This window comes from Capricornis sumatraensis, chromosome 1 (assembly GCF_032405125.1).
Source record: "Capricornis sumatraensis isolate serow.1 chromosome 1, serow.2, whole genome shotgun sequence".
Lineage (NCBI taxonomy): Eukaryota > Metazoa > Chordata > Mammalia > Artiodactyla > Bovidae > Capricornis > Capricornis sumatraensis.
In genome coordinates, this window is record NC_091069.1 from 215,224,008 (window position 1) to 215,249,613 (window position 25,606).

General features: G+C 37.2%; 1 protein-coding gene across 3 annotated transcripts in view; it reads right to left on the reverse strand.

The window, feature by feature from the left end:
- RSRC1 (arginine and serine rich coiled-coil 1) overlaps positions 1 to 25,606 on the reverse strand; it is a 444,205-nt gene that overhangs the window by 179,053 nt on the left and 239,546 nt on the right. For all 3 annotated transcript variants that reach the window (XM_068979359.1, XM_068979344.1, XM_068979354.1), the window contains exon 6: positions 12,501 to 12,552. In XM_068979359.1, the coding sequence (XP_068835460.1) occupies positions 12,501 to 12,552 (52 nt within the window). The remainder of the gene's footprint in view (positions 1 to 12,500; positions 12,553 to 25,606) is intronic.

The following is a 25,606-nucleotide window of genomic DNA, read 5'->3' on the forward strand; positions in this document are numbered from 1 at the left end:
TACTCCTATAAAAACAGACCTATAATTTCCCTTATAGGAAAATTTTGGTTAACATTTCAAATTTTTAATGGCTTAAATTAAATATTAAAGGGTGCTTAATTAAAGAAAAAGAAAACTCACACATAATTCTGTTAGGTAGATTATTTACCAGGATTCTAAAACCATTGAAAAAGAAACTGCATACTTGATATACAAGCAAACATCCAAATGTTATACATTTGTCAGTCTTTCAATAATGAAGTCTGGGGAAAAATAAATTCACAGACACCCAAGTGAATTGGCAACTGTAAGTGACAGAAGCCCTTCTAAATCCTCTGTTTACACTGGGGATTAGTGGAGTAGATTTTGAGTTGCAAACTGAACAGTCCATGGTCAAGGGAACCTGCTCCCTGTCAGCCCGCAGGGCATAAGGACAAAGCACGGTCCTGGTAGGAAGTGACCCATAAACATATTCCTACCCAGGATTTATACAAAGCCAGTCTGCCTCACAGAAACTCCATATGACCATTAACTGGCCTGCAAGGCCTGCCAGGAGGCCTAATTACAGGTCTACAGAGCCCAATAACAAAAGCTGAAGGGCTTTAGCCTAGGGATGATCTGCTTTATACTGACTTGAGAGAGTCCATATAGAGAACCCAAAAGAAAGAGTTTTAGCTTTAAAATTCTCCTCAGAGACCCAGCATTGTACTCGAGTCTAGAAAGCCCACATGCAACATACTTCAGCTAGGCTTAAACATACCACTTTCTCAAAATTAACATTCAACTACTGTCTGCTTAACATCTGCTCAAACATGGCAAGTTGCTGTGATATTGTTAGCCTCTAACTGATAGCTTTCTTCTTATTAAATATTATTAGGGATAAATAATGGTCATTCAAATATAAATGTATAATTGATGCTAAAACAAATAGTATACTTTTAAAAGGCAATTTACTTAATTCTTTTAGGAAGTACTAGTATCATTTTGAATTAACACAAAACTCAAAATCATGCTCATCATTGGAAATTGGGAGTTAACATTATCAATTAGATTTGGCATTAAAGCTATTAAATTTTATGTAGAATTTCTCAAGAAATGTGATTTTGCAGAAACTAATTTGATGAAAAAAGGATTTTAATCAATGCCCAAGTCAATAAAACTATTTCAGGTTTTATACATTTGTTTCTTTTAAAATGCACATGAATTCTTAATCCTTGATAATTTCTTCTAACTATATATATATGCTGGTACAAGGAGAATGTTTGGCTCAATATCTCTTCTTTAATTACCTCATAATGCCATTCTGGTGATGCCATAAAAAAACTATTCCCACTCCTTCTGGCTAATGTTTATAGAATGTTCAGTGATATGTTAACTGTTCTAAACACTTTATTATATTAATTTCTTTAATTTTCATAAAACTCTTATTCCCATTTCTTAAATGAAAAAAATGAGGCTCAGCAAGCTTTAACAATTTTCCCATGGCTTTATCAGTAAATAATGGATCTGGGAATAGTACACAGGCTATTTGACTTGAGAATGTGACCATCATTCTATACTGCCTTTCATATAATTGCTAACATTTACTGAATGATTACTACATACTAGGCACTGTCCTAAGCATTTTGCAAATGTTAACACACTCAAAGTCCATAACAACCCCATTAGTTATGTATTATTAATGTCTCCATTTAATAGATGAGAAAATAAAGAAGAGCAAAGGGGACGTGATTTGCTCAAGCTCACAAAGTTAGCTGGTGAATGAAGCTGGATATGAATCTAGACTACCAAGCAGAAGCCTACATGGGGAGAAAAGAAGCCTGAAAACTATTTATACAACATAGAAGTCTTTTAAATCACTTGCTCTGATTTTTAGGTTTGCTCTACATGAAAGCCTTTCTCACAATAAATCCATCTATTTCTTGGAGTCAGAGAACAGTGGTCAGAATCCTATGGAGCAAAACCTCTGTTAACTTTTTTATTTTTTTTTTTCTAATTTTATTTTATTTTATTTTTTACTTTACAATACTGTATTGGTTTTGCCATACATCAACATGAATCCACCACAGGTGTACATAAGTTTCCACTCCTGAACCCCCCTCCCACCTCCCTCCCCATACCATCCCTCTGGGTTATCCCAGTGCACCAGCCCCAAGCATCCTGTATCCTGCATCGAACCTAGACCTCTGTTAACTTTAAATAAGGGTGGCAGAATGACTTTCTATGCTTGACAGAAACAGTACAACATTATCATTATCTCGTTTGTAATTCTCAGAACTACAAATATTTAAATCTAGACTGGACTTCAGAGAAGTATTGGGACTTCCAAGATTACATGGTTATGAAGAGAAAGGGTAAGGACTTGGCTTCCAGGTACATAATGGATAATTAACAAAAGAAAATCCAAGGTTAACACACAGAAGAACTGGGATGAAGTGAGGAGCTTTTGGCTTATTCCTAAAAACAACTTTCCTCAATACAGTGTTTGTAGGTGTGTAACTCTTCTGTGTTTTATAATACCTAATTAGCTTCTATCATAAGGGTCACTGAAATGCATGTCCATAGTTAGGATGAAGACTAAAACATTGGTAATCATAGATCATTGCCCTCAGTTTTTCAAAGTTATCAGAAATATAGCTACCATGCATGCATGCCTGCTAAGTCGCTTCAGTCATGTCTAACTTTTTGCAGCCCTAGGGACTGTAGCCTGCCAGGCTCCTCTGTCCATGGGGTTCTCCAGGTAAGAATACTGGAGAGGGTTGCTATGCCCTCCTTCAGGGGATGTTCCTGACCCAGGGATTGAAACCATGTCTCTTACGTCTCCTACATTGGCAGGTGGGTCTTTACTACTAGGGCCACCTGGGAAGCCCTATAGTTACTGCTGCTGCTGCTGCTGCTGCTAAGTCACTTCAGTCGTGTCAGACTCTGTGCAACTCCATAGACAGCAGCCCACCAGGCTCCCCTGTCCCTGGGATTCTCCAGGCAAGAACACTGGAGTGGGTTGCCATTTCCTTCTCCAATGCATGAAAGTAAAAAGTGAAAGTGAAGTCGCTCAGTTGTGTCCGACTCCTAGCGACTCCATGGACTGCAGCCTACCAGGCTCCTCTGTCCATGGGATTTGCCAGGCAAGAGTACTAGAGTGGGGTGCCATCGCCTTCTCCGCCTATAGTTACTATAAGCACCCTATAAAGGAAAAGAACTTATTCTGACTAAAACTTTAATCTTTTTGCATTATCAATTAAAAAACAACTGATTTCAGAATCAAAGGCTTGCTTGAGGACTGAAAATATTTTATTGTGAGGTAATTATAGCATTATGTCTAACAAAACAAGATAATGTATTTGGTAATTTTTCTATCACCCTTCTTTCTGCTCAACATAATGAAGGGATTTAATCTATGGACAAAAATAGCTAGAGAGTCAGAAATCACGGGATTTCAGTCCTGATTTACTCACCTATTAGCTATGTGATCTTCTACAAGTCATTTATTTAAGCTTTCACGATATTTGTAAAATGGGGTTAATTAGCTCTCCATGCAGTGATGTGAGTCAAATGATAAAAGACTTATAAAAGTGCTTTGAAAACTATAAAGCACAATAAAACGGAATGAAGACATTCAGAAAACAAAATATTACACAGAAATTTTATGATAAAGGCAATTTACCATATATGCATTAATTTCCATTTCTCTTATAAAATTAGAGATATAATTTTAAAGGTTACAATGTCAATAATTCTATTAAAAGTAAAATATTAATGAGATTTTTTTTAAAAATTTATGTCTTAAAACTAATGTTGTGAAAAGTGTCATTTTTTTTTCAGTGATGAAAATATTTCTGTTTTGGAAAAGTCTCTCCTCTAAATTCTCCTTCAGACCTATGAGCATACCTAGCATTAGATGATGTTGTGTTTTTGTGAAAAATAAAATAATGTTTGGAATGGTGCTAACAAGTCAAACAACAGTGACAGCAAAAGAGATTGAGACATATTTAGGTAAACTCATTATCTTCCTTCTTCCTCCACATGATTATGTGGGATAATCATGTTTCATTATCTCTTCTGTCATGTAGTACCTTAGAGTTTAAGATCAAAAAGTTAGATTATTGCCATGTATCTTCTACTTTTGAAACCAGGGAACTTCTTAATATATTTATTTAAAATCCACCAAACAATGGTTTAAATGAGCATACCAGCATCCAAATGCTTCAGTTATTCAGAACGTTATTTCACAATAAGTAATACGCCAAAGATTAATAGCTGGAATTCTATTTGGTACAGTACCACTCACTATAGGCATTGTTAGAACTCCTGGGAAAGATTCAGAAGTTTTAGACGTAGTTCCTGACCTTCAAATGTTTTATTTCATTGGGAAAATAAGTCCAATACTCATGAAACAAATATTAGTATCAGCAGTATGTGAGTAAATATCAATATGAATGGTGTGCACAGATAAAGAGAAAAAGAATTCAAAGGAGAACAGAAAGATTACGTGCTGAAATGGTCTGGGAAGTCATGTGGAAATGTTATTTGAGATGAATACTGAAGTGCTTAGAGATGGGAAGAGGAAGAAGAAAGAGATTTCTGGAGGAGGAAAAATCACAAGCAAAAATTTCCAGATAGAAAAGAACATGAGTAACTTGAAGAATAACGAGAAGTATAAAGATGAATTCTAAGAAAAATGTTTGAAAAGTCTGTGAATCCACCATACAGAACCTTGGGACCTTAAATAGGAAGTGTAAAATTGATCTTATAAGCAACTAGAGCTAGTGAATAATTTTGAGCAAAGGAGCAGCATGACCAAGTGGTAGATGAGCAAGCATTACCTAGCAATGGCACTCACAAGAAGCAATAAAGAAGTAAAAATTTTCTGCTGGCGACCACTTAACAGACTCTGGGCTAGGTACTTCACTTATAATAATCATCTTCACAACAACCCTATATGGTAGTTATCATCTCCCCCCTTTACAGACTAGGAAATAATGGTGTAGAGAAATTTTGAAATCTATACATTTTCAAACACGTAACTTAAATATGCTACATGGTCTAGTTGAGACAAGGAGGTGGGGCTTTTATACTATTGGTAAGGATGTAACTTATCAGCTGCCATGGAAAAATTTGGTGGATTTACAAACATTAGACAAAGAATTACCAAATGACTTCACATAATCACTCTCCTAGGTGTATACCACTCAAAATTCCAAACGGGTACTTGGACAAGTACATGCATATGCTTTATTGTTCACAATAGCCAAAAGGTAGAATAAAACCCCATGTCCATCAATATATGAATGGATAAACGAATGGTATAGATAACATTTGTTTATTATTCAGCCATGGAAAGGAATAAAATACTGACACATGCTACAACATGGATATACCTCCAAAATATTATGCTAAATAAAAGAGGCTAGACATACAAGGTCAAACACTGTATGATTCTATTTATATGAAATGTTCAGAATAGAAAAATCCATAGAGATAGAGGGCAGGTTGGCAATTGCAAGGAGCTGGGGCTAACAAGAGTGGAGAAAAACTGTCTATTAAGTGAGAGGTTTTTCTTAGGAAATGTTTTTAAACTAGGAGATTATACAGCTTTGTGAATGTATTTAATGCCATTGAGTTGGCAATTTAAACAAATTATATTTAATTTTATATGATGTGAAATTCTTTTCAATAAATTATTTTTTTAAAGTAAGAACTACAGTGAACTAGAAAATAGGCACAACAGCCATACTACATTAAAAAAAAAACCTGTTTTGGCTAAATAAACATTAGACTACTCACAGAATGAGTGAGTAGTAGAAACAGGCCTGGAACACTTCCATTATCCACCACCCTCTCTCTAAAGAAGCAACAGAATTGAAGCAAGAGACCAGTTAGGAGGTAACGATTAAGCTTTGGGTAGATTGTTTGGTGTCTAGACTAAGGAATTGGGAGTGGGAAAGATATCTTAATGAACCAATCTTAATGAAGAAGAGAATGTAAAACAATTTTTAAAATGAAAGAAAGAAATCATGGCTAAGAGGATTTTTAATTGGATTTACTCAGTATCACAGAGTAAATCATTAGCTGAAGTTATAATTTAAAGATTCAATCTTACCAATTTATATAGTTTTACAAGCTTTTGTGTACTACTGCATTTGAAAAACCAAAACAAAAAGAAAACTCCTTAGATGTAACTTTAACTTCACATCACCTTCAAATTAAAAGTTAAAGAGACATGAAACTTAATTTCAATTGCATTTTAGCTATGAATATGACAAAAGAGTCTACCTAAATCTGAAGATTCAGCATGGCAAAGAATAAAAATGTTAACAGTTTAGTACATACAAAATACGATCATAACAACTATAATAAAATCTCTGACTTCAAATTTATGTTTGGTACAACACACACAACACCTGTGTGACTATTATGATTATATTTTAATTAATGTTCTTTTCACGTTCATCTCGTGCTCAGTCGCTCAGTGTCCAACTCTTTGCAATGCTATGGACCATAGGCCACCATGCTCCTCCATTCACGGGATTTCCCAGGCAAGCATACCAGAGCGGGTTGTCATTTCCTTCTCCAGGGGCTCTTCCTGACCCAGGAACTGAATCCATGTCTCCTCTGTTTCCTGCACTGGCAAGTGGATTCTTTACAACTGAACCATCTAGGAAGTCTGAATGCTATTCTACTCATACACGTCTTTCAAAATCATACCATTAATAATTATTGCCAAATGTTCTAAATGTATTTTAAATCCAAACCAAGATCATTATTACTATTCATTAATAAATCAATAACAATGCAATGGTTATATATTAAACTTTCTTCTGAGACCCACAATTAGAGTAAAAGACTTAGCAAGATTTCTACATAAGGCTATTTATTTCAACTATAAATCCTGGCTCAAGAATCTAGCATACAGCCTCGAGTTCTTCCTGATATCCAATTTTAAGGCCCCAAAGTCGAGGGTGTTTTCCATGGGAACTCAAGTAAACTCCAATAAGAGAGAATGGGAGCTACCAGGCTTTGCTATCCAGCTATCTCAGTCTTAGGACTAGGCTAGACTTTTCTACAAGTCTTACTAGACTGAGCTCAAGCTCTTCTTATTCCCTCCTACATTATTAATATATTGATTTTTAATTCAGTGAACTCCTTAATTCACCACTGAAACAGTTATCTAGAACTTTGATGTTATGTTCTATATCAACTTAGTGCTCTCCTATCCATCCATCTGCTTCCCCTCTCCAAGGTTACAAGTTGTCATTACTAACGGTAATGGATGTTTTTCAAAGAAGTATATTAATATGTTATTTCATGTTATAAACCAACACAGTCATAGACCTGGCATTAAATACCAAAATCTGGTAAAATGGTTTCTTAAGCAGTATGAAAAGTAGAATAATCCTTTTGTAAAACAATTTAGCAAAAACGTATAAAAAGCCACTCTAAATATTATTAATAATAGCCTCTAACTTCATACTCATTTCTATAGCAATCAGTTCCAAAAAAGTAATCTAAAATATGAAAAACAAAATTTGTAACAGGATATACATCACAGTGTTATGGATAAGAGGTAAAGTAGAGACAACATAAATGTTCAATAAGAAGAAAATGATTAATAAATAATGCTACATCTAGCTAAGGTCTGTCCTTTGCCTATAGGGGCTAATGTAAGTTTTTTAATTTGAAAACTGTCATAATATTTTGAGTGTTTGTCAAATTATAGAACCTCACTTTTTATTCTTAATAGAATTTAGAATGTTAAATTTAAAAAATGAGAGATGAAAGCAGGGACCGATATAAGCAAGTTATATACTGAGGTTTGTATTGTCAGATCTGTTTTATAATATGCTTCAAAGTCATATTTAAAGATAAAGAAAATGTGTAAAACTACCAAATAAAATTCTATATTACTTGTGTTAATAGAAACAAGTATTTTCTGGACCAAGCAGCATATTTTCCTTTAAAATGAGAGTTTCTTCATACCCAAATTATGAACTGGAAATACTTCTTCAAAGCAAAATGCAAATAAAGAATAAACATATAGTATATAAATAATAGAGAATCATATTAACTAGCTCTATCCTATAGTGTATATATGAGTCAAAGTTTAAAAAACTAATAATGTTTTTTGTATTTTTTAAATTGCAAAATTTTAATGTATCATGTTTTCTATATAATGAAAGATAAAATGAATAAGATCAATACATAAAAATAAGTGATTTTTCAAATAATATGAAGTGGTATAGAAATTCATAGTCGAAATATTCATTTTTACATGGTAAATTACTTCAATTAGTGATTTATGAAGTAAGTATATCATTTATACTGGTGTTCCCAAATTTTAGACAGTGGACACTTTGGCTGAGAATACAAGGAGCTAATGCAAGAAATCTTTGAATTAATATGCACATATGTATTTTCTCAATGAATGATGAAAATATAACTATTATCATTTGTTAGTCTGAAATTACTTTTGACATTAAAACAGAATTCTCATTCCCATTTGGAGACTATGAACTCTATAGATCTATAAAAAGTAAAAAACTTTAAGAAATATGAAAAAAATATATATATACTACTTTAGTTATATTATTCTAACCTTATCTCATTCTTGATCTTAACAACTTATTATTTAAATGTAACATTTTTTTAAAGCGCACATTAAGACTAAAAGTTAATCTATCAGTACCTGCAAAAGATAACATGAATCTTTTTATCTTTAAAAAGGTGAAGTATTTAGTGTCTACATGAATCTGTGTATTGTAAAATCAAAGTAATCTAAATCAAATTATTGTGCAACTGAGATACTAAAACACACAAGATGTTCAGATTAGATGGTATCCAGGCTAGTCCAATGAGCTAGTCCAATGTAACTGGAGGATTTCAGAACCCAAGAAAATAAAGTTTGTCTTAGTTTCCATCATTACCCCATCGTTTGCCATGAAGTGACAGGACCAGATACCATGATTTTAGTTTTTTGAATGTTGAATTTTAAGCCAGCTTTTTCACACTCCTCTTTCACTTTCATCAAGAGGCTCTTTAGTTCCTCTTTGCCTTCTGCCATAACAGTGGTGTCGTCTGCATATCTGAGGTCATTGATACTTCTCCTGGCTTGTGCTTCATCCAGCCCGGCATTTTGCATGATGCACTCTGCATATAAGTCAAATAAGTAGGGTGACAATATACAGCCTTGACGTACTCCTTTCCCAATTTGGAACCAGTCTGTTGTTTCATGTCTGGTTCTAACTGTTGCTTCTTGACGTGCACACAGATTCCTCAGGAGGCGGGTAAGGTGGTCTGGTATTCCCATCTCTTTAAGAAATTTCCACTGTTTATTGTGATCTACACGCTCAAAGGTTTTGGTGTAGTCAATAAAGCAGAAGTAGATGTTTTTCTGGAACTCTTGCTTTTTTATTATTATTATTATTTTTTTACTTTACAATATTGTATTGGTTTTGCCACACATCAACATGAATCCGCCAAGGGTGTACATGTGTTCCCAATCCCGAACCCCCCTCCCACCTCCCCCCTCACCCCATCCCTCCAGGTCATCCCAGTGCACCAGCCCCAAGCATCCTGCACCCTGCATCAAACCTAGACTGGTGATTCGTTTCTTATATGATATTATACATGTTTCAATGCCATTCTTCCAAATCATCCCACCCTCTCCCTCTCCGACAGAGTCCAAAAGACTTCTATACATCTGTGTCTTTTTTGCTGTCTCGCATACAGGGTTATCATTACCATCTTTCTAAATTCCATATATATGCATTAGTATACTGTATTGGTGTTTTTCTTTCTAGCTTACTTCACTCTATATAATCGGCTCCACTTTCATCCACCTCATTAGAATTGATTCAAATGTATTCTTTTTAATGGCTGAGTAATACTCCATTGTATATATGTACCACAGCTTTCTTATCCATTCCTCTGCTGATAGACATCTAGGTTGCTCCCATGTCCTGGCTATTATAAACAGTGCTGCGATGAACATTGGGGTACACGTGTCTCTTTCAATTCTGGTTGGATTCCTGACCTGTATACAGGTTTCTCAAGAGGCAAGTCAGGTGGTCTGGTATTTCCATCTCTTTCAGAACTTTCCACAGTTTATTGTGATCCACACAAAGGCTTTGGCATAGTCAATAAAGCAGAAATAGATGTTTTTCTGGAACTCTCTTGCTTTTTTGATGATCCAACAGATGTTGGCAATTTGATCTCTGGTTCCTCTGCCTTTTCTAAATTCAGCTTGAACATCTGGAAGTGCTTGGTTCATGTACTATTGAAGCCTCACCTAGAGAATTTTGAGCATTACTTGGCTAGCCTGTGAGATGAGTACAATTGTGTGGTAGTTTGAGCATTCTTTGGCATTGCCTTTCTTTGGAATTGGAACGAAGGCTGACTTTTCCCATCCTATGGCCACTGCTGAGTTTTCCAAATTTGCTGGCATATTGAGTGCAGCACTTTCACAGCATCATCTTTCAGGATTTGAAGTAGCTCAACTGGAATTCCATCAATTCCACTAGCTTTGTTCATAGTGATGCTTCCTAAGGCCCACTTGACTTCGCATTCTAGGTTGTCTGGTTCTAGGTGAGTGATCACACCACTGTAGTTATCTGGGTCATGAAGATCTTTTTTGTATAGTTCTTCAGTGTATTCTTGCCACCTCTTCTTAATATCTTCTGCTTCTGTTAGGTTCATACCATTTCTATCCTTTATTGTGCCCATCTTCACATGAAATGTTTCCTTGGTATCTCTAATATTCTTAAAGATGTCTCTAGTCTTTCCTATTCTATCCTTTTCCTCTATTTTTTCGCACTGGGCACTGAGGAAGGCTTTCCTTATCTTTCCTTGTTATTTTCTGGAACTGTACATTCAGATGGGTATATCTTTCTTTTTCTCCTTTGCCTTTTGTTTCTCTTCTCATAGCTATTTGGCTATGGTTGCCTCCTCAGACAACCATTTTTCCTCTTTCGCATTTCTTTTTCTTGGGGATGGTCTTGATCACTGCCTCCTGTTCAATGTCACAAACCTCCGTCCATAGTCCTTCAGGGACTCTATCTATCAGATTTTTTCCCTTGAATTTGTCAGTCACTTCCACTGTATAATTGTAAGGGATTTGACCTAGTGGTTTTCCCTACTTTCTCCAATTTAAGTCTGAATTTTGCAATAAGGAATTCATGATCTGAGCCACAGTCAGCTTCTGGTCTTGTTTTTGCTGACTGTATAGAGTTTCTCCATCTTTGGCTGCAAAGAATATAAACAATGTGATTTCGGTATTGACCATTTGGTCTCCAAAATCACCACAGATAGTGACTTCAGCTGTGAAATGAAAAGGTGCTTGCTCCTTGGAAGGAAAGCTCTGACCAACCTAGACAGCATATTAAAAAGAAGAGACATTACTTTGCCAACAAAGGTCCACCTAGTCAAAGCTATGGTTTATCCTGTAGTCATGTATGGATGTGAGAATTGGACAATAAAGAAAGCTGAGTGCCGAAGAATTGATGCTTTTGAACTGTGGTGTTGGAGAAGACTCTTGAGAGTCCCTTGGACTACAAGGAGATCCAACCAATCTATCCTAAAGGAAATCAGTCCTGAATATTCATTGGAAGGACTCATGCTGAAGCTGAAACTCTAATACTTTAGCCACCTGATGTGAAGAACTGACTCACTGGAAAAGATCCTGATGCTGGGAAAGATCGAAGGCAGGAGGAGAAGGGGACGACAGAGGATGAGACAACTGGATGGCATCACCGACTAGATGGACATGAGTTTGAGCACTCTCTGGGAGTTGGTGATGGACAGGGAAACCTGGCGTGCTGCAGTCCATGGAATTGCAAAGAGTCGGACACAACTAAGTAACTGAACTGAACTGAACTGGAGGATTATTAAATGACATTTATCTCAATTCCTTTAGAATTAAACCTTGATCTAAATCTCACTTTATACAACAATTAAATCAAAATAGATCACATTCTCAAATCTAAAATGTAAAAGTATAAAATTTTTCTTAAACATGCCACTAAAAGAATAGTCCATAAAAAACAAAAATCAATAAACTAGATCTCATCAAAATTAAAACTAAAGTTGTAGCAATATTATAAATAAGGACATAAAGAACCATTACACTGTAGCAATATATATTTGAGGTTAAAATATGACCACACATGGGACTTCCCCGGTGGCACAGTGGTAAAAGAATCTGCTTGCAATTGAGAAGACACAGGATACACAGGTTTGATCCCTGGGTCAGGAAGATCCCCTGGAAGAGGACATGGCAACTCACTCCCCAGTATTCATGCCTGGAAAATCCTAAGGACAGAGAAGCCTGGCAGACTACAGCCCTCAGGGCTGCAAAGAATCAGACACAACTGAAGCGACTAAGCATGCACGCACACATGGCCATACATAGATGTCATAAATTGTGAGGCTATATGAAAATAGGTAGTTTGCTCTTTGATCCACCTGTAAGAATGCTAGGACTTATTTCACATTTTTTCATTTAAATATAATTAATTATTTACACTTACCAGCAGCTTCTAAAACCAATTGCAGTCTTGCTTTGGCCTGTTCAGCTGGTGGCTAAAAAGAAACCATAAAAAACATATATAAGTCAGTTTTAACAGAGCTTTAAATTAATGTATTATTATGTGAGTATCAGAAAATTTAGTGAACTTTATCATAATCTGTCAGGGGACGTTCAACTTTAAGGGATCCAATATGTTATTCTCTTCTTTTGTGTGCAGTTTCTCTAGGACTCTCTGTTCCTTATCAGTTCCTGGAAAACAGGAATGAGCAGAGCTGCATGCAGTTCTCAGGACTGAGATCATGAGAAAGGGCACCTGCTTGGATTCCTTTTAGTGACTCCCCTCAGTGACCTTTTACCTACAGGTAATCTATTCAGTTATTCCCCTCTTACTCAGGATATGGAATGCTTTCTGGCCCTTTAAAGATTGTTATTTGCTTGGCTTTGTTTTTGCTCAATTTTTTTACTGCCTAAAGCTGCCTTGTATGAAGATATGTAAATGTGTGTTTCTGCAAATAAAGCACCCTTGTTTCATTCAAGACTTGGGTCCCCTGCGTTCCTCTTCTCATCAACTCCAGTGCCCAGGTCCCAGTCTACAAAGACCGTGACAATAATCAGTATTAATATCAACCCACATCTTAACAAAATTCCATCACAGCAGCTCTACCAATCTACTTTCTCACTCTAGTAATCGAATCACACTTTTCATTATTATGAAGATTATTACTTTTCATAATAATGAAAAGTGTGAAAAATGAAGTTCTTTTTTTTTTTTTTTACTGGAACAGGTTTTATCTACTACCCAACTTGTACAGTCAGCAAGAGGCAAAAGAAAGGCAATTTAATAATGAGGCAAAATCAACACATTTAACAACATACTCTCAAATTGTGTTATTTCTTTACATATGGAAACATGCAAAATGACCTATATAAATATCAACTTAAAGTCCAATACCTTGGGTAAATATCATATCCTAAAACCAAATATTTCCTGCTTTCTGCACAGTATTTGAAAGGAGTAATTGTGATAAAGATAAGAAACAATGTGAATTACTGCTATCAGTTCCCATTAATGTTCTTAAAATTATTCTCTCAATGAACTTTGATTCAATACAGATGATAATATTGAAAATACTTTCCTACCAGAGACCTTATTCTGAGATTTTCGGATAATATATATTGATCGTATGCAAACTATAACATGGATTGCATCAAGCTTATGATTTTTATGAAAGATCTGTTAAAAACTGAAATGCTTAAGACTTCACAATAAGCTTCTGAATAATTTCATGTTTATATAGGATACCATCATTTGAGAATTAATATTTTCCAAGATATATTTGAATGTTTTGCAATTTGTGGAAAAACAGCCTGAAAATAATTATATAACTGGATATAGAAAGGAGATGTTATGCTCAGAAAGGTGTAAGAATTTGAATGGTGCTTCTGAATAAACTCTAAGACAAATGATGGGAAAGTGGTAGATGCATCAGGAAAGAAGACAGGGATAACCTTTTATATCATGGGAGAGGGAGCAAATTATGGTCTAAACCTGATTTTGTAAACAACTTTTACTCAAACACAGACATGCTCATTTGTTTATGTACTGTCTATAGTTGCTTTCTTGCTCAACTCAACGGCAGCAGAGTCAATTGTTTGTGGTAGGAAACTTATGGCCGGCAAAGTCTAAAATATTTACTACCTAGATCTGTAAGGAAAAATCTGTTGACTTCTGCCATATAAGATGGATAGACTTGGGAGAATTTGAAACAGTGGGGTGATGAGATGAGATCTGCACTCTGATACATCACTCTAGCAATATATTTGAGGATGAACTGAAAAGAACAAAACAGAAGGCAAGGAGTTCAGTTAGGGAGCAATTAAAGAAATGCAACTGAGAGATGATGAGGGCCTAGGGTGGTGCAGGAGTAGTAAGGTTGGACAGGAAAACTAGATTTGAGAAAAATTTAACTGGCAACATGAAAGGACTGATTGAAAATGAGAGAAGGAGCTGACAAACAAAAAGGATATTTTATATATATGTCTGTAGAAAAAAAGACATGTAAGTGTGTTTTATGAAGTTACAAAACATATCTACTGAATATGATCTCTGCAACAGTTATAAAGGAAACTGCCTATATGAGTCAAGAAATTAACACAAACATTTATAATGATGACAACAATTTCACAACGTCTCATATCACTTTGAGGGAACAGAGTAAATGTACAGAACTGTGGAGCCCATGACCCAGCTAAACAAAGCTGCTGGAACTCAGCAACAACTCGCTGTTAGGCAGAAATGTAAGTCTAGGGTCATAAAATTTCTTGATTTTTCCTGAGACTTTAAGTCACCTAAAAGACAAATAGTGCGTGGAACAAACAGTTCTTCTCAGAACCAGATTCAATCCACAAACAGTCTGTGACCTCTGCCATCTACTTAACAGACACAGTAGAAACAAGATACTTTGTGCATCATGAAATAACTAGAATGGCAAGAAGGAAATGATGTTCTGACTAGCAGGTCACAGAATTATGAAGTATACATTTCAGAGTATCCTGGTAACCAGTGACCTTTGATAGAAAAAGGCGAGACCCTGTATTGGTTAAGGTTATTTCATGGAAAAATTATAGGTTTTTCATAAGGAGAGACTAACAAATAAATATTTAAGACAAATATATAAAGTGATGAGAACCAACATCCAATAAAATATTAACAATATTGTTAAAGTCTCTTAACCCACAAAATTCTACTCCATAGCAGCTCTCCCTCTCCCCTACTTAAGACTACTCTCTTAAAAACATGGTGATTATCATCCATAAAGAGTCTTGATGGTTGATGCTCAAGGCAAAACACTTGTTAAAACATATTTGTATTTATTAATTTCTTTAACAATCTGTAATACAGGATTAATATTTCAAAGATAAAGAAAACCAGGGAATAAGAATAGTTTACTAACTTGCTTTTACTAGTAAATGACAGATTGAAATGAAGACCTACTGACTCCAGATCTCAGGATTCTTCTAATTACTAGGATATTCATCAAGTCAAAGCAATTAATTTCATATAGAAAAGAATAAGGATAGACTTTTTTTTCAGTCTTTATAATTTAATTTTGGTAATATTTTGTTTATCTAAAATTGGTAAATGGTACTATTGTTATTCAGAGCTAGAAAAGAAACTTTCCTGCCAGACTACTCTGTCCATGGGATACTCCAGGCAATAATACAGGAGTGTGTTTCCATGCCCTCCTCCAGTGGATCTTCCCAACCCAGGGATCAACCCTGTATCTCTTACATCTCCTATACTGGAAGGCAGACTGTTTACCACTAGAGCCACCTGAAAGTGAAAGTCCGACTCTTCGTGACCCCAGGGACTGTACAGTCCATGGAATTCTCCTGGCCAGAATACTGGACTGGGTAGCCTTTCCCTTCTCCAGGGGATCTTCCCAACCCAGGGATTCAGCCAGAGTCTCGTGCATTGCAGGTGGATTCTTTACCAACTGAGCTACCTGGGAAACCACCTCAGTTCAGTTCAGTTCAGTCGCTCAGTCATGTCCGAATCTTTGTGACCCCATGAATCGCAGCAAGTCAGGCCTCCCTGTCCATCGCCAACTCCAGGAGTTCACTCAAACTCAACGTCCATCGAGTCAGTGATGCCATCCAGCCATCTCATCCTCTGTCGTGCCCTTCTCCTCCTGCCCCCAATCCCTCCCAGCATCAGAGTCTTTTCCAATGAGTCAACTCTTCACATGATGTGGCCAAAGTACTGAAGTTTCAGCTTTAGCATCATTCCTTCCAAAGAGCACCCAGGACTGATCATATTTGGAATGGACTGGTTGGATCTCCTTGCAGTCCAAGGGACTCTCAAGAGTCTTCTCCAACACCACAGTTCAAAAGCATCAATTCTTCAGTGCTCAGCCTTCTTCACAGTCCAACTCTCACATCCATACATGACCACTGGAAAAACCATAGCCTTGACTAGATGGACCTCTGTTGGCAAAGTAACGTCTCTGCTTTTCAATATGCTCTCTAGGTTGGTCATAACTTTCCTTCCAAGGAGTAAGGGTCTTTTAATTTCATGGCTGCAGTCACCATCTGCAGTGATTCGGAGCCCCTCAAAATAAAGCTTGACACTGTTTCCATTGTTTCCCCATCTATTTGCCATGAAGTGATGGGACCAGATGCCATGATCTTAGTTTTCTGAATGTTGAGCTTTAAGCCAACTTTTTCACCCTCCACCTTCACTTTCATCAAGAGGCTTTTTAGTTCCTCTTCACTTTCTGCCATAAGGGTAGTGTCACCTGCATATCTGAGGTTATTGATATTTCTCCCAGCAATCTGAAAGATGATGCTGTGAAAGTGTTGCACTCAATATGCCAGCAAATTTGGAAAACTCAGCAGTGGCCACAGGACTGGAAAAGGTCAGTTTTCATTCCAATTCCAAAGAAAGGCAATGCCAAAGAATGCTCAAACTACCGCACAATTGCACTCATCTCACACGCTAGTAAAGTATGCTCAAAATTCTCCAAGCCAGGCTTCAGCAATACATGAACTGTGAACTTCCAGATGTTCAAGCTGGTTTTAGAAAAGGCAGAGGAACCAGAGATCAAATTGACAACATCCTTTGGATCACTGAAAAAGCCAGAGAGTTCCAGAAAAACATCTATTTTGCTTTACTGACTATGCCAAAGCCTTTGACTGTGTGGATCACAATAAACTGTGTAAAATTCTGAAAGAGATGGGAATACCAGACCACCTGACCTGACTCTTGGGAAGTCCTAAATACGTAAGAAACTAGAATCAAATACAAACGTTTGGAATACAGCAGTTTCTCATTATAAGAAGTATAAAATGAAGACATATTTAAGAACACAATGTCAAAATTATATTGCATGAAGCAAATTTACAGAGAAAAAATTGTATCCTGTTGAAAGATAATATTCCTTAAATCAAAATGAATAATACATAGTTTGAAAAATAAATATTACTAAAATTGAAATATAGAGAATATAAATGTGTTCCTTTAAAAAATAAATATTAGAATTGACATTTACGGAATAGTAAGAATAGTGTAAATTTTTACTGTAAGTTTTCATATCATATATATCATATTCTAAACTAATAGAGGTCCTTTTTCGGGAGGAAGGGAGTTAAAAGTCTTTTATTGCCATGGATTACACAGAACTGCCCTGCTCTCTCCCTTTCCTTTGGTAGCCAAGTATACCTGCATAACTCCATCTGTAAACCCAAGTTTTAGACAAGAGCACTCACTTTCTTAGGAAGAAACAAAAGCTCCTAAGATGAAACCAAAAGATAAGTCAGTCTCTTGATGATTATGGAGGTGAACATCCTCAAGGTTTAGATTGTTTCCTTCAACTTTGGGTTTACTGTTATTTAGTCCAATTCCTTGAGTTCCTTACAAATTGACTGCATGTCTAGATTCTCAAAATACTGCCAAAGCTAACATTCCAAACCAGCATAATTCTTTGAGCCATGACCATAAAAAAAAAAAAAAGAGAGAGAGAGAGAAGTAAAAAGAAGAATAACCTTAACAAAAACCATTTAACCTATTTGCTCACTCTTCTCACTTCTATTCATTTTTAGCTTCCTAACCACTGGCCAGCACGATGGAAATTCTGCAAGTTGATGAAACTATAGCCATTCCAGCTGCCAACCACAGTCTTGGGGTTGTTAATGACAGGGAAGTATAAAGTCTGGAAAACTTGTCAAGCAAAGAGAGAACTCAAGCTTAGAAAGAAACAAATCACAAAATCAAAATTAGGACTGCATTATATGGTTTTCAGCTATTACTCTCAATTTTATCTTATCATGTGCTCATTTTATACAAAAAATATATACAGTGAGGATACTGGAAGATGGCAGAGTAGGAAGCATCAGGAATCTATCTCCCCCATCTAGACAATAATGACACTGGCAGAATCTTTCAGACATAACTCTTTTGGAACTCTAGACTCTGTTGAAAGCTGGCAACTACCAGGGGAATAAAGTATATTGCAGTTAATTTCTGTCAATTTCAGCTATTAGGGACTTCCCTGGTGGTTCAGTGGTTAAAACTTTCCCCTCTCAGCGCAAGGGGCATGGTCTGATCTCTGGCCAGGGAACTAAGATACTGCATGCCACATAGTGTGACCTAAAAATAATTAATAATAAATTTTCTGTTTTAAAAAAATTCAGCTATAAGCAGAGTAGCAACTATCCATCTGCCAATGCTAGCCACGTGGCTAACAGCAGTGCATATGTTCCTGAAGCTGCTTGCCCACAGCATAAGTGTTGGTAAGAAGGTGGAGAAACTAGAACCCTTGTGTACTACTGACAGGAATTAAAACAGTACAGTGTTGTGTAAAACAGTACAGTGTTATAGAAATCAATAACGCAATACCTCCAAAAACTGAAACATAGAATTATCATGTGATCCAGAAATTCCAAATCTGGGTACAGTTCAGTTCAGTTCAGTCACTCAGTCATGTCCGACTCTTTGAGACCCCATGAATTTCAGCATGCCAGGCCTCCCTGTCCATCACCAACTCCCAGAGTTCACTCAAACTCATGTCCATCGAGTCGGTGATGCCATCCAGCCATCTCATCCTCTGTCATCCCATTCTCCTCCTGCCCCCAATCCCTCCCAGCATCAGAGTCTTTTCCAGTGAGTCAACTCTTCACATGAGGTGGCCAAGGTACTGGAGTTTCAGCTTTAGCATCATTCCCTCCAAAGAACACCCAGGACTGATCTCCCTTAAAATGGACTGGTTGGATCTCCTTGCAGTCCAAGGGACTCTCAAGAGTCTTCTCCAACACCACAGTTCCAAAGCATCAATTCTTCAGCGCTCAGCTTTCTTCAAAGTCCAACTCTCACATCCATACATGACTACTGGATAAACCATAGCCTTGACTAGACAGAACTTTGTATAATGTCTCTGGTCTTGAATATGCTCTCTAGGTTGGTCATAACTTTCCATTCCAAGGAGTTAGCGTCTTTTAATTTCATGGCTGCAATCACCATCTGATTCTCCAAGCCAGGCTTCAGCAATACATGAACCGTGAACTTCCAGATGTTCAAGCTGGCTTTAGAAAAGGCAGAGGAACAAGAGATCAAATTGCCAATATCTGCTGGATCATCAAAAAAGCAAGAGAGTTTCAGAAAAACATCTAGTTCTGCTTTATTGACTATGCCAAAGCCTCTGACTGTGTGGATCACAATAAACTGTGGAAAATTCTGAAAGAGATGGGAATACCAGACCACCTGACTTGCCTCTGGAGAAACCTATATGCAGGTCAGGAAGCAACAGTTAGAACTGGACATGGAACAACAGACTGGTTCCAAATAGGAAAAGGAGTACGTCAAGGCTGTATATTGTCACCCTGATTATTTAACTTCTATGCAGAGTACATCATGAGAAATGGTGGGCTGAAAGAAGCACAAGCTGGAATCAAGATTGCAGGGAGAAATATCAATAACCTCAGATATGCAGTTGATACCACCCTTATGGCAGAAAGTGAAGAGGAACTAAAAAGCCTCTTGATGAAAGTGAAAGAGGAGAGTGAAAAAGTTGGCTTCAAGCTCAACATTCAGAAAACGAAGATCATGGCATCCGGTCTCATCACTTCATGGGAAATAGATGGGGAAACAGTGGAAACAGTGTCAGACTTTATTTTTGGGGGCTCCAAAATCACTGCAGATGGTAACTGCAGCCATGAAATTAAAAGACCCTTACTCCTTGGAAGGAAAATTATGACCAACCTAGAGAGCATATTGAAAAGCAGAGACATTACTTTGCCAACAAAGGTCTGTCTAGTCAAGGCTATGGTTTTTCCAGTGGTCATGTATGGATGTGAGAGTTGGACTGTGAAGAAGGCTGAGCACTGAAGAATTGATGCTTTTGAACTGTGGTGTTGGAGAAGACTCTTGAGAGTCCCTTGGACTGCAAGGAGATCCAACCAGTCCGTTATGAAGGAGATCAGCCCTCGTATTTCTTTGGAAGGACTGATGCTGAAGCTGAAACTCCAGTACTTTGGCCACGTCATGCGAAGAGTTGACTCACTGGAAAAGACTCTGATGCTGAGAGGGATTGGGGGCAGGAAGAGAAGGGGACTACAGAACGTGAGATGGCTGGATGGCATCACGGACTTGATGGACATGAGTCTGAGTGAACTCCGGGAATTAGTGATGGACAGGGAGGCTTGGCGTGCTGCGATTCATTGGGTCGCAAAGAGTTGGACACGACTGAGCAACTCAACTGAACTGAATCATCATCTGCAGCGATTTTGGAGCCCCCCAAAATGAAGTCTGACAGTGTATCCACTGTTTCCCCTTCTATTTGCCATGAAGTGATGGGACCGGATGCCATGATCTTCGTTTTCTGAATGTTGAGCTTGAAGCCAACTTTTTCACTCTCCTCTTTCACTTTCATCAAGAGGCTATTTAGTTCCTCTTCACTTTCTGCCATAAAGGTGGTGTCATCTGCATATCTGAGGTTATTGATATTTCTCCCGGCAATCTTGATTCCAGCTTGTGCTTCTTCCTGCCCAGCGTTTCTCATGATGTTCTCTGCATATAAGTTAAAGAAGCAGGGTGACAACATACAGCCTTGACGTACTCCTTTTCCTATTTAGAACCAGTTTGTTCCCCCAAAATTAGAAGCAGTGTCTTGAAGAGACCTTTGTACACTCATGTTCATAGAAGCATAGGTCATAATAACTAAAACTGAAACACCCAAGTGTCCACTGAATGTGTGGAAAAGCAAAATGTGGTATAAAGATACAGTGAAATATTATTCAGTTTTTAAAAAGATGGAAATTCTATAATATGCTACAACATGGATGTGATAAGAAAAGATATTTGATGTGATATCAATCTTTTTAAATTTATTGGGACTTGTTTTGTTTCCCAACATATGGTCAATCCTTGAGAAAGTTCCATGACTACCTAAGAAGAACCTGTCTTCTGTTGCATTTAAATGGAAAATTCTGCATAAATCTATCAGATCCATCTGGCCCAAACTTTCATTTAAGGTTGTTTCCTTTTTGACTTTCTGTCCAGATGATCTATTCATTGATGTCAGTATTTTGTTGAAGTCCCCTATGAATAATACAGTATTGTCAATTCCTCCCTTTAGTAATTGTTTTGTATATTCCAATGGACCCATATTGTGCTGTGCTGTGCTTAGTCACTCAGTCGTGTCCAAGTCTTCGTGACCCTGTGGACTGTAGCCTGCCAAGCTCCTCTGTCCATGGGGATTCTCCAGGCAAGAATACTGGAGTGGGTTGCTATGCCTTCCTTCAGGGAATCTTCCCCACCCAGGGATTGAACCCAGATCTCCCAACTTCCCTGGTGGCTCAGATGGTAAAGCGTCGGTCTACAATGTGGGAGACCTGGGTTCAATCCCTTGGTTGGGAAGATTGCTTGGAGAAGGAAACGGCAACCCACTCCAGTACTCTTGCCTAGAAAATCCCATGGACGGAGGAGCCTGGTGCAGGCTACTGTCCATGGGGTCACAAAGAGTTGGACATGACTGAGTGACTTCACTTCACTCCTGAATTGCAGGCGGATTCTTTACCACCTGAGCCCTCAGGAATGCCCAAGAACACTGGAGTGGGTAGCCTATTCCTTCTCCAGGAATCAAAACCAGGGTCTCCTGCCGGCCAGGAGGATTCTTTACCAGCTGAGCTGCCAGGGAAGCCTGGACCTATGTTAGGTGCATATATTTCAATAACTGATGTTGTCTCAGTGAATTGTCCTGTTTATCAGTATATAATGTCCATCTTTGTCCCTTATTACATTTTTTGGCTTGAAGCTTATTTTGTCTGATACATGTATGGCTATACTTACTTATTTTTGGCTGCCATTTGTTTGGAGTATTATCTCTCAGTTTTTCACTTTTAGCTTATTTTTGCCTTGAGAGCCGAGGTGAATCTCCTAAAGGAAGCATATAGTTGAGTTTTGTTTTTTAATCTGTCTAGCCACTGTATTTTTTGATGGGCTAGTTCCATTTACATTTATCAGTCACTGAACGATGAGAGCTCAGCACTGTCACTATATCTTTTATTTTCTCGTTCTGTATTCACGTTGTTTCTTTCCCCCTGTTTCTGCCTACCATTTCAGTTTAGTTTTCTCTGTTTTTATGTTTTCTGTCTCTACACTAGATTTATGTTTTGAGGTTACCATGCAGTTTATATAAAATGTCTTGGTAAAATAGCCCTTTTCCTGATGATGGCATCTTATGTTCATTTATCTATACCTGTTCTATCCTTTTCCTCCTTTCCTTTTGTGTCTTGTCTCAAATTATTTCTTTTCACATTGTGAGTTTGTTACCAAAGTAGTTACAGTTATTTTCATGCTTTTTCCCTCCTTTTAACCTTCATGGTATAATAAAGTATTTAAATATCTATTCTGATACAAAGTTATAATTTGCTGCTTCTATCTATCACCACACTCAAAGTTTCGGTATTTTTGCTTTCTTATTTCTGGTATAAGAGCTACTTTAGACATTTATTGTAAGGTCTAGTGCTGATGAAGACCCTAAGCATTTTTTGTCTGAGAAAATCTATTTCTCTTTCATATCTGAATGATAATTTTGCTAGATAGACTATGCTTGATTGATAGTATTTCTTCAACTATTTTGTATCTTATTTCTTGTTCCTCTTCTACTTATACTGTTTCTCTATTTCTACTTATAGAATTTTCTGTGTTCTCTCTTCCCAATGGTCTGGTTTACTTCCAATGTTTTCTAATGCATTCTTCATCTTGTAGATTGAGATTTTCAGCTCCAGAATTTGTTTGGTTCTTTTTTTTAGAGTTTCAAGCTTTATCCCTGAGCCCATTAACCTGCCTTCTAACTTTTCTTGTAGTTCACTGACCTTCTTCATAACAGATATTTTGAATACTCTATCAGTTAGATTGCAATATTCCATGACTTTATGTTTGGTTTCTAGAGAACTGTCATTTTCTTTTTTTGGTATAGTCTTCTTGCTTGGTAAGTTGTTCATGGTGCTCGATGAGTTGTTCTTCTGGTGCGTTTAAACAAGCAAACACCTTTCTACTTCATTCTAACCATTCAACAGGTTAGAAATTAGAGGCCTTTATTTGTTTTCCAATAAATGATGCTATACTACACAAATCACACATGAGCTGCCTCTGATTATATTTGAGAGCCAGCACTTTCCATCTCTACTACCTCTGTTAGAGGCATCACTCTGTGCCTTCCTTATCACTGTGCCTTGAAGGTCACTGGTGCCCTGCTGCTGCTAGGTCACCCCTTAGAGCACTGGAATGGTGGGCCCTTCTGCCATGCCCATGGTATCCTGAGTCCCAAGCTCTGCCACCATGGAGGGTGAGGGTGGAAGAGGAGTCAGGGTTGCATGGACACCTCTGCCATGTCTGTTGTTGTTAGGCATGCAGTTCTGTTGCTTCAGGTGGGGAGGGAAGTGGTGACTCTGGCCCCACTGTCACTGCAGCCCAGTTACCTGTGGCCACAGCTGCCCTGTGTGCCATCTTTCCTGCTGCAGCCAGGAAGTCAAAGTCATGTATGCCACCTCCTCTACTGCTACTTAGTTCCATGGACCTTGGGGTACAGCTGCTGAGACTGGAGGGCCATAATCACAAGCAGCCCCCTCTGCTGTTTCCTCAATTCTATCTCCGTGTGTTCCAGACCACTGACTCCTATTTAGATGTACAGATATATGTAGAATTCTCTGGCATTCTATTATGCTGGGCAGAGTCAACTTTACTGAGTAGTATATGTTTTACTAGTTGAATACTGAAGGGCAAAGACAAAGGTAATGTCTCATTTCATGCCATGAAGCTGACGTTACTCCAATATCATTTCAAATTTCAAAGATCTTACAGCATAATGAGGAAAATAATAAAAATAACAACAATTTAAATTACAAATTTACTAAATGTCTACACTGTGTGTTATTTCTATATTTTCTTAAAGATTTCAGACAGCGGCTTCCCTAATGACTCAGACAGTAAAGAATCTGCCTGCAATACAGGAGACCTGGATTGGATCCCTGGGTTGGGAAGATCCCCTGGAGAAGGAAATGGCAACCCACTCCAATATTCTTGCCTGGAGAGTTTCATGGACAGAGGAACCTGATGGGCTACTGTCCATGGGACTGCAAAGAGCTGGACACAACTGGGTAACTAACACTTTATCAAGGTATAATAAAACTATAATATATTACACCATCTAAAGTGCCCAGTTTTATAGGTTTTGACATATGTATATAGCCACGCAGGCATCATTACTGTTAAGATAATCAGCATATCCATTACTCAAAAATTTTCCACATCCTTCTCTAATTCTTCCATGCCCCTCTGTGCCTCTATTCCACTTCCCAGTTCCCAGGCAACCAATGATCTGATTTCTATCATTATACATTACTTTGCATTTTCTATATGTTATACAGACTGAATCATATGATATATACTCTTTCATGTCTAGGTTTTAAATTCAGCATAATTATTTTGAAATTCATCCACGCGATTGTGTATACTCACATGCATTTCTTTTTCCTACTGGATAGTATTCCATTGTAAATAAACACTACAAATTCTTTATGCATTCACTTGTGGACATACAATTTTTGACTATTATAAAACATAGTATAAACATTCAGGTGAAAGTCTTGGTATAAATACATGCTTTCATACCTCTTGGGTAAATATCTAGGATTGGAATGGTTGAGTTATATGGTAAACATATGTTTAACATTATAAGAAAATACCAAACTGTTTTCAAAGTAGTTTCACATTCCTGCTAGCATGGTATAAGAGTTTCTTGCTCCACATCCTAGTCATGACTTAGTATAACTTACACTAAGTTTTAATCTATATTTTCCCAATGATTATTGGTGCTGAGCATCTTGCCATGTGCGTGTTTATTATCTACATACATATATTAGATGGTAAAATAGATGGTCAAATCTTTTGTCGATTTATTAAACTGCTTTCTTATTACTGAGTTTTCAGAGTTCTTAATAATAATGACAGTAATTTTTCATATACAAGGTTTGCAAATTGCATACACTCACAGGGAATTATATATTTACACTTATAAAGCCCCTCCCCTATTGAGGGACTTGCTTTTC